General features: G+C 42.7%; 1 protein-coding gene across 1 annotated transcript; it reads right to left on the reverse strand.

The window, feature by feature from the left end:
* Positions 1-2,695: 2,695 nt before the first annotated feature.
* On the reverse strand, positions 2,696-9,913 carry LOC124671947 (3-oxoacyl-[acyl-carrier-protein] synthase I, chloroplastic). The gene is made up of 8 exons (XM_047208262.1): positions 9,849-9,913; positions 6,291-6,963; positions 4,566-4,997; positions 4,165-4,338; positions 3,711-3,824; positions 3,536-3,637; positions 3,321-3,387; positions 2,696-3,130 (listed from the first exon to the last, which is right to left on the reverse strand). The coding sequence occupies exons 1-8, from the start codon at positions 9,911-9,913 to the stop codon at positions 3,063-3,065; spliced, it is 1,695 nt and encodes a 564-aa protein (XP_047064218.1). The 3' UTR covers positions 2,696-3,062.
* Positions 9,914-11,011: the final 1,098 nt, after the last annotated feature.

Here is an 11,011-nt window from a genome sequence, read left to right on the forward strand (position 1 = left end):
GGGGTCATTAAATGATACGTTCGTAATAGGTCGCATCCGGATGGAAGCATCGTCTAGGGCTAGCTCACCAAAGAGTGTAATTCTTTATGCACGAACTATCTAGATGTCGAGGACCCTGTTGGTTTGCCCGGAAACAAGCACCTCCGTAGGTTCAAGGGAGTATAAGCCACAAAAATGGAAGGAAGGAATTGCACGTGCACATGTCTGGTCGGACTTCCGACTTTGACAGTGCTAACTTAGTAGCTCTACAACACACTGAATTGATCGATCCTTGGTTGACAGAGCACAAAATCAGGATAGTGAACAGTGGCAAGCCGATGACGGAAGAAGAAATATTCAGAGAGCCCAACTCCTCTTTTGCGCGTTGGTTTAAAGACCACATTGATGCTAATGCCCCACCAATGAATTTGTGATGACGATAAACTAGTATTGGCCTTGTCACATGGCCCCGCGCCCAACATCATGACTTACCAAGAGTACGATATCAGTGGGTACACATTCTACACGGAGGAAAAGGACAAGAACAACGATTACCAGAACTCAGCGGTAACGATGGAATCCTATACGGGTGACATAAAGACTAGATACTATGGAAGGATCGAGAAAATCTGGGAGCTTAGCTATGCTGGGAAGAAGGTGCCGATGTTCTGTATCAGATGGGCTTAGAGCATCACAAAATAAGATAGGTATTTCACCACCATGTTTCTACCCGAAACCAAAAAATCAAAGTCCACGAACGCCACCGCACAAAATGAGCCATGGGTATTGGCTAAACACGTATTTCAATGCTTCTTCATAACCGACCCATCTAGGCCTAGCCGTGTTGTCGTGAGGAGAGGCAAGAGGACCATCGTCAGAATGGATGGAGTCGCCAACGAGAAAGACTTTGAAGGCCAGGTCGGAGATCCAATGATGGAAGAATCCGGTAACGAAGACGCAACATACACCATAAGAAGAAGAAGGACCACGCTACCTAGGTCAGGTCGACCCTTCAAAAGAAAAAGTCACGACACAAGACTAAATTATTCAACGACAAGCAAAAAAAGCAAGAAGAAAGTGAAACACTCTTCTTGATGATGTAAAGCTTTAATTGCAATGTATAACTCATATTTTTTTGTAATACATAACTCATATTGTGTTGGTCAATATTTTATGTATAACTCATATTTTTATAATACATAACTCATATTGCTTTGTTATTATCTTGAAAATATAAGAAAATAAAATAAAATAAAATAGAAAAGGAGGGAAAATAAAATAAATATAAAAGAAAATAAAATAAATAAAGAAAAAAAGAAAAGGAATTAAATGGCTAGGGGTAGGATTTGGACAAGTTCCAGGTATAGCCGCACCCAGGTTACTGTCGTCGCACCAGGGCCCTGGTGCGCCAGGGGTAAAACCTGGGATCCTGGGACTTAGTCGTTTCTTCTCTTCCTTTCCTCCCCCGCCCGGCCAGTTTCACTCCCAAACCCTAGCCCCCGCGCCGCCGCGTCCGAGTCCTCGAGCCGCCCCCGAGAACCCTGCCATCAAGAGGAGGAGAACGCCGCCGCTGAGACGGAGCCGTCGAGCGGAGGAGGAGCAGGGGACGTCCTCTGTGGAGAGGCCTATGGATAAGAAGTACCACACAAGAGATATTCCCGCTGACTGTTACCGGGTTGAAGTGGATCGGGCGTTACCGGGCTGCGAGGATTTGTATCCTCCTAATCAACCCGATAACGTTGATAGCGAGCTGAAGGTGAGCAAACTCAAGGGTTGGCTAATGCTATGGCCGAAGACCCTAATTAGGCTCAACACCACCTCAGGGTCGACGGCAAGCAAAGAAAAGCAGGTTGCGCCACAACAACCAACGCCAGAGGTCAGTGCCCCTCCACAACAGCCATTATGTTGTGGATGTGCTCTTATTAACTAAATGCTTTAAGCCTGATCAAAGTCCTGGCCATTGAGCACCGGCTCACCTACAATTAAATAAATGTTTTAAGCTTGATGAAAGTCCTGGCCATTGACCACGGGCTCACCTACAATAAAGAGTAAAAATAAAAATTCACTGAACCATATGAGACCGTTCCACCGTTTTATCCTCTCCAAACCGCCTATCTCTTCTCTCTTCTCGGGCTTTGACCTCGCCACCGCATCCCACCGTGTCTCCCCTGCATAGGCCACGGCTTCACCGCCTCAGGCTCTCCTCTATTACGGGAAATCTACAAGTATGCATGTATAGATCACTACTCATGCATAATTTATTTTTTATTACCTCTAAGATGATACAGTCGGTAGTCACTAGTGACAGCAATACCTGTCTGTCTTTCAGCTCATTTGTAGTGACAGCAATGCCACAACAGTCCTCAACAGTGTTGTTATTATCTATGTTTTGTTTAATTTATATTAAAGACATATGATGTTTATGCTTCTCACACTCCCTAAAAATTTGTTATGTGAGAAATACATTTGCTCCATAGTAAGGCTTGGCACATATTTAATATTATTTTCAGTGTCCGCATTTGTTGAATCTTCCAATGGTTAATGCCTGAGCTTGACTAAAAGATACATATAATTATTTGTGTAAATAGTACATTGTAAATTTGCGGATCAATTGATGAAACTTTGTTGCCTAAAAACATCAGTTCATAGAGATTTCCGTTGCAACGCTCGGGGCCTCCTTCTTGTTTGTTTACAGTAATATTTGAGTGATTGTCGCTACAAAAAAAGTCTATACCAACACTTCAATTACACTAAAATTGTGTCTGACTTTTACAGAATTCTGTCGTGTTACACGGGAAGGGGATGAATAGACAGGGGAACTATGTACCAAATTTCCGAGGGATTCTTTACACTATTCCAGAGTTCTTACAACATGGTACACACGAGGAACACCCGAAAGAATTATCATATACTTCATGTTACGGCAATACCACTCAATCGATCATCAAAACTTGTTTTATGAGGATGAACAAAGCCGTTAAAATGAAGCAGGCTACATCTAATTACGCCACTCTCCTCTCCTCGTTAGATTATCCTCCGGAAGACGACGTTGCAGATTCTATTTTCTCTGAAGCGAAGACGAATCACAGCTTGAATGGCGCGAATACTACCACTGAATTGTGCCCTCCAAATCCAAATGAGTTAGAAATGGCTGCATTTAAGAAACAGCAAACATGCGTAAGATAGAGATACTAGAGAAGATAATTGTCCACGCTTGAGAAGAAATGGTAAATTCCATGTGTGCTATTCGAGCTCGAACATTGGGCTATCGTGCATGATGAGCCTCTTTCAAAAGAGAGGGGGGCTGGGGCAAGGCGTTGTTCAGGGATGGAGGAACTCACCCACATTCACTTCATGCTGCTTCTTTTCGTTGGCTACTGTATCAAAATTAACTTCGGGCTCTGGGTTCTGCAAGAGATTTATGATTCAAACATGACAAACTGACAGTATGTGTGACAACCAAAAAACCAGGAAATTTGTAGAATGAGCTCAGCTCGTCTTCCAACATCCTGACACAGAATATTACTAATAGATACATAGGATAATGGCTACTTACAAATTGGTTAATGGTAGGATGGACCCATCCAGTAGTTATGGACTTGATAGTGGCAATGGCTTCTAATCCACCAGCTGCACCCAGGCAATGGCCTATCATAGACTGGCGAAGAAGGAAATAATATCAGATAAGGGAGCAACTAGAAATGATACATTCCATATGGAAGTAAGCGAACCTTTGTTGAATTGATCTTGATCTCAGAAGTATTTTTAAAGACTTGCTTGATGGCTCTCACTTCAGCCAAGTCACCAGCAAGTGTGGAAGTTGCGTGTGCGTTGATGTAGTTCACCTGAAAATACAAAAAAAGGTCATGTATGCTAATCTGCATTAAGAACGTAACATGAATTGAACCTAAGACTGCAGGTAAGCAGTAGAACACATAAGAACGTAACATGAATTGAACCTAAGACTGCAGGTAAGCAGTAGAACACATATTTTAATTTATAGACAATAAATTAGTTCTCTAATAGTCTAATGTAACCGTATTGTCTTTCCAAACGCGCCCAATACCAGTATCATATTGCACATAATGTTTCTCGTCAAAAAATATTGCACATAACAAAGAGGATCTTGCCAACAGGTACCGCATGATGGGGTAAAATTTTGTTTGGGGCATGGAGCAGAGATACCTCCTCTGGTGCAACACCTGCATCTTGGAGGCTCTTCGTAATACAGGATGATACACCCATTCCATCTGATCTGGGGTCAGTCAAGTGGTAGGCATCACAGTTCACCGCGCCTCCCAAGTACTCAGCAACTATTGGTGCACCACGCTTCATTGCGTGCTCCAGGCTCTCCATAACCTATTCTTGGACAAGAGCTTTACTATTTAAGCCAGACATGTTACTAAAATTAACAATGTTAAACAAAATCATGGTGGTAAAATTTGAAAAAAAAAAATCATGCTGGCCTGCTGGAAATGAAGGAGCAACATGAAGCAACACAAGCAAATGCAAATAAGCAAAATAATTCTGCACACATATCAATATTCAAAAAACATGATTTTCATTTTGTTATAAACAACACATACCAGTACACCAGCACCTTCACCCATAACAAAGCCATCCCGCCCTGTATCCCATGGCCTAGATGCAGTTGCTGGATCATCATTCCTTTGTGATAATGCTCTACAGGCTACAAAACCTCCAAGACCGATTGGAAGGATAGCAGCTTCAGTTCCACCAGCAACGATAATATCAGCGTCACCACGACGAATATGGTTCGCAGCGGCATAAAAGCAGAAGTTAGAGGTTGCACATGCAGTTGAGATCGAGTAGTTGGGACCCATGAAACCAACATCCATAGCAAGCAAAGCTGAACCCATGTTAGTAATAGAATATGGGATAAAGAAAGGTGAAATCCTTTTGTATCCCTTCTCAGTAAGGTTCTGAATAGCATCGGAGAATGCTGTGAGGCCACCCATGCCAGTCCCCACAAGAACACCAGCCTTCCCAACATCAAGCTGTTAACAACAAAGTCATTAGTGAAGGAGACAGTTCACAAGACGAAAACAAAATAACAGCAGAAATCTAGCAAGCGTTTAGAATTTACAGCAGTATAGAAAGGATGGTGGCCACCTATTGAGAGCCTATATGGGCAGAAGAAACAACCAACTTAACCAATCACATAAGGGACCATCAAATAAATTGATAATTTACCTCTAAATGACGATCTGTTTTTGCAGTCAACAGTTGTTATGATTACAAATTGCTATGGTGTGAGTTCATTCTACAAACACACTGTCAAGAGGAGATGATTGACGTCGATCTCACACAGATATTGCAGTAGAGCATATGTAATCATCTAGGAGCTTTTTTTTTTTTAGAAAAACAGGGCAGAGCCCCAGTTCCATTGCTAATCATCTAGGAGCTTATAGGCAAAGCAGTTCAAGTGATACAAAATCTGTGATGTCACAGTTTAAGTAAGAAACACAATTCTATCCTGCTCGGTCTATTTCATTCTCAAACAACTAAAAAGGACACAGATCCAGTGCTAGAAGCTCCAACACTAAAATACTTTGGTTTTGGAAAAATTATACATGAGATAATTTCACAAGCAATAAGATAAAGTGTATTTTCTTCAAAATAAGCATCGAGCTACAAATATATCTAGCCGTTTCTCACAAATCTATAGTGGGTAAGTGTTAGAGTACGTCATGGGCCTGGCTATAGCCCATTAATCTTAGGATTAATTAGAGATAAGGGTCGCTTGCTTAGGGGTCAAGTAAACCTCTCTATATAAGGAGAGGAGACGTATCAATCTAATCAAGCAAGAATTAAGAAGGAAATCCCTTCCCTCTTGCCACCGGCCGTGGGCAAGGCCCCCGGCCGGCCCTCTCGCGCCATCCCTCTAGCAGCACCATAACAGTAAGACTGTCCAAAAAGAAGTCATTCTTGTTCTCAAACTAAATCCAATTAGACAGTTATTTCTATTGGCCACCAATGCTGTACTAATGTTACCACTTTTTGGGCGTTTTGATTTCAGTATTCAAGTTTCCTGAGCGGCAGTATCAGTTCAAGTACATTCAGTACTCAATACTGACGCCATGCCATACATCCTAACATATTCAGAGTTCAGACAAAGGACTTCATAGTATTATTGATTTACAGGCGCACACATGTAACACCAGCTACATTTCTTCAGAAATCATCTATAGCTTGTGATCAAGATTGATCCCAAACATAACAAGTGCTAGTATTTTCAGAATTGAGCTTCCCACTAGAATAAAACGCCAATCAGTTTCTCACTCACACACCTTGCCGTGGGCGTCGGAGCCAGTGCCGAGCCCGGCGCTCTCGAGGGCCTTCTTGCCGCTGAGGATGCAGTAGCGGATGCAGTCGTCGAGCCTGCGATCGTTCTTGCCGTCGATGTACCCCTCCGACGAGAACCCCCGTATCTGCCCCGCGAACCTCGTGGGGAAGCTTCCGGGGTCGAACCGGTCGATAGTCCCCACCCCGCTCTCGCCGGCCAGGAGCCGGTCGTAGAATGCGTCCACCTCGTTCCCGAACACCGACGCCAGCCCCATCCCGGTGATCACCACCCGCTTCCTAGGGTCCGTCTCCCTCTGCGGCGCCGCCGAGGTGGCCACCGCGGCGCGGACGGCCGCGGCGGAGCGCCGCCGCAGGCGCTCGCGGCGGCGGGGGAACGCGGGTGGGGGGACGTGGAGCCCGAGGGTGTGGGGGGCGTTGGCGTGCATGGCTGAGCTTGCAGTTGGACTGCCTCGGTCGGGGGAGCGAGTGAGGTAGTTAAATAGGCGCGGCGCGGCGCGGCGGTGGAGACCGGAGAGGCGGCGAGGGTGGCGGTGGCGCGGTGGCGCGCGGCACACAGCGGAAGGATGGATGGATTTTTGGATTTGGAGGGAGGCGTTTTTTGTGGATTGGATGGGGAATGGTAGGAAATCAAAAATGTATTTTTTCCCCTTGTTACAACTAATTGGCATATTGTTGTTCACTTTTAGCACACTTTTAGGAACTCTGAGCATATTATCTTAAAATTTATTTGCAAGATCTTCATCAAACAAGTCAGAGTATTATTGAGAACCCTAGTAAATAGGAGTACAACCCTGTCTTCGCGGAACACCCCGCCTTCTTCCACCAACACGAGTCAAGGGCGCGTTGTCGATGTGCTTTCGGAGCCAGCATGATATTGTTGCATATGAACGGAAAGTTCTAAAACCCTCGATCAATGTTTGATGCCTTTGTTCCAAGGAACAATCAGCCAACCACACCCTCATGTACCTAGAGGCGTGCATTTCTAGTCGGCTACGATCTTTTCGCTCTAAAGTTTATTTAGACCGCTCTAAGGTTAGTAACGTGAGACATTGCAACAATTCATCAAGTTAGATTTTAGCACAACAAATGTTTGAACGGAAGAATTTCTTCAAAAGAAAATAGAACAGACGAAATTATCGACAATAATATATGGATGGATTTGTTGTACCAATTTTGAGAAAAGCTCATTTGATTGTTATGAAATTATCGACAATTAAATCCTCCCTAACACATAAATGGAGATAATCAACATGTATGTGAAACATGGAGAAACATAAAGTGATCTTTCACTTGGTATGTCTTTCGTCCGATTCAGTTGTTAGCCAATTGCATTAGAAGTACGTTCAATATGATTAGCTTAAATATGTGAAATGTCATGCATACATCGACAAGGGCTACACTTACAACAAGCTCTTTTAGAACACATGATTTTTAAAAAGCCTGAAAGGGTAAACATAAAATTAGAATTTCATGGTTTCTTAAAGCACAAATTATATCACAAAAAATAATAAACAAGAACTAGCAAGTATATCCCTTTAGGTGACCTACATGTTTTATGCATGAATATAAAGCCGTAAGAAGGTGTATGCAAACCACATAAATAACTTTCAGTGAGGTCTAAATTTACTAATGAAATTGAATTATAGAGAATTAGTTATAGGAATTTAGTGGTCTCATCTCTTCCATCCAAAGAGAATGAACTGAAAACGTATCTATAAGTTGTAATCCTACAAATTCCGAATGAAAACAATACAGTGAGCATAATGAAAGAAACAACAAATACATAGAAATGAAATTATTGTGAACCAAAATGGGGCTCCCCTCCCACTTTCATGTGTTTGTAGTTGTTCGTAACAGACTTGTGTACACGTACAATTTTCGGTTGATTAGACGTGTGCTTCACTGCATGATCTCATACATTTCGTGTGAATAGTGCGATAAACTTGTTTGCATAAGATTTCTATTTTTTTTCAAAGGATAGTACAAGATACCTAATTAAAGCAATGCGATATACAAGAAATTTGTCAATACTGCAGTATTATTTGGTTATTTTTCTCACACACGATTTACAGATTATGGCTATTGTATAGAAGTGTACTATACAGCGGTGTAAAAGAGCTAATTGTGTGTTCCATTGAAAATAAAATCATATTACACCACTTGGTTGATAGGATAAAGGAGTTAAGTTTCTATTTGGATCATGGATTTTGCTTCAAATGACAGGTTGTACAAGCAAGTTTTCACCATTATCTTTAATAAATTGACATGATCTTTCAAACAAGACTAATGTTGAATATATTTTTAACAATTTTTTTTTAAAGTTCAAGTTTTCAAACTTTCAAGGCTGATCTTCGAGGTGCAATGCACGCCATTGTTGGCGAGTCCAAGACAATGCCTTCTCGGACCGATCAAGTTTCGTCATCTTTCTTTTCGATAGTGCGTTGATAAGGAGAGTCCTATTGGAGTCGTTGTTCTTTGGAGGAGTCTGGCGTCGGTCGAGACGTGGCTTTGTGGTCTAGCTTAGGGAAACTTCTTTCATGTTGTGTTGTTTTGTCGGTGGTGGTTGTCTTCGGACTATCCGGTGTGGAGTTGTTGCTATGCTCGTTGCTTGTAGCGAGCGGTAGTGTTCTTGTGCACAAATCTCTACCTTCTATAGCAATATGGTACGTCTTAGGCGTACTTTCAAAAAAAAAACTTTGAAGTTTTGACCTGATATTCCAAGACAGTCTCACTGGTGTATCAAATCAAATCAAATGAAAGATGTTTTGAGCGTGTCATGAGTCATGACAATCGAACAGGAAGCGCCAAGTCCCGTCCACACGTACACCACTGATGAGCCAACCACGAGTGGTCGGTCCCACAAGTCCTTGACCCCACAGGTCAGCGCCACGTCACGGCCCCTTATCAAAATCGACCTCTTTTTCTTTTTTTGTTTTCCTTCTTCCTCCCGGCGTCAACCTCACTCCAAACACTTCAATTACCGGGGCCTTTACTTCTCCCTGCTTCGATCCACCACTCGCTCGAACCCTAGAAGCAAATCTGCTGCCGGCGAACCGCAGAGCTTCCGATCGCAGCCGCGGCCGATTTAGGGCCGCCTGCCGCTGTTTCTAGCGCCGGATTTGGGGGTTCCGCGCGATGTCTTGGGCCGGGCCCGACGAGATCCTCCTCTCCACCTCCCTAGCCGGCTTCTTGGACAGTGAGATTCCGCCTTCAGATGCTTTCTTTTGTCTCCATTAGTTTCCCCGATGCTGGCGGGTTGCTCGTATCGAGGAGCCTTTGCGCCAGGACTTGATTTTTATGGGGATCTTGGATCCGATTGCGTAGGTTCCGGCACATCGATGCTTAGTCAGTACGAGAATTTCGGGCTGGTATTTAGTTTTTTTGTTCTGTCCTTGCCAAGACTTATTCAGTTTTGTGTCAAGATGAGGCGCTGTTGATGGCCTATGCAGGCCAAGGACGGATTTGGTGCAAGCATCATGCTTTTTTAATGTGTGTTCTAGCCCCCAATCGGTGCAAATGTGTGGAAACACCATATGCTTCACCGAAAGGTGGAAGCTCTAGGTAGAGGATTGCTCTGCTGGACTTTAGACTTCAGAGTGGAATGCATTGTGTTATTGCTAAACATATTGCACGGAACTGCTTATGGATTCATCACTTGAAGCACATGTATTAATACCAGTAGACAGTAAGGTCCCATAGCTTTCATTATGATTCTGGTGCTATGTAAGGCCCTTGTTCAAATGTAGGTAATGCTAAGCATAAACAGGTACGATTAATTGGACCCAACTTGTGTAGATTTTGGTTGTTGATGGAGCCATGAAACACTTGTGTGCAGATTATTGTATGGCATTTAAATGTGGTTGACTCAGTTGGTTGGGTAGGGCAGCTCAGGAAATGTTGTTTATGATTAATTCGTGAGGGGGGTCTGAACATAAGGTGACAGATTTCTCCTAGCTGCCTAGAGATTTAAATGTAACATAATGAGTTTCATATTAGGTTGGGGGTATTAGGACTAAAACGTATTATAAATAAAAAGAATAGTGGGATTTTGACAGAATCTCATCAATCAACACAAGTCGACCACTTCTGTTACTGCTCACAATGTGTGGAAATTTTGGTGCATTCTTTGATTTCTAGGTGCCACCAGTTGTCTTATTGTAAAAACTGCAATTCATATCTTTATTGCTAGTCGTGCTCTGAGAGATTGTACTATTGATTATGTACTTTCACAATCTTTAATACTCCCTCCGTCCATCCAAATTAAGACAAATCTAAGACATCTTTTGTGGGACGGAGGGAGTTATGTTGCATTATAGAGTTATAAAGCTTGTCCTTTGACCCTTCCATTTGATGGTTATTGGTCGCTAAGGGTTTCACCTTTGGTATGTCAGCATAGATAAACTAGTCCATCTGAGCTTTTTTGAATTATTTGATGGCTTTGAGTATTTACAGATGCCTTGTGATTTTAGTGTTTTGACCTGTGCTTGACAGTAGAACCCGGTATATAAGACGGTGTGCTGATGGCAATTTATACTCGTGCATCTATCTATATAAAGTATTTTTCATGAACATTATGATTGCTTTATAGTTAGGTCAGTACATTGCGTTGAATGTGTAACTTGTAGAGGCACACGCCACATAACTACACATTATTGTTACACTGTATATTTGGATAAATCATCACTGTAGGTAAACTGTACTAGTG

This window comes from Lolium rigidum, chromosome 7 (genome assembly GCF_022539505.1).
Source record: "Lolium rigidum isolate FL_2022 chromosome 7, APGP_CSIRO_Lrig_0.1, whole genome shotgun sequence".
Lineage (NCBI taxonomy): Eukaryota > Viridiplantae > Streptophyta > Magnoliopsida > Poales > Poaceae > Lolium > Lolium rigidum.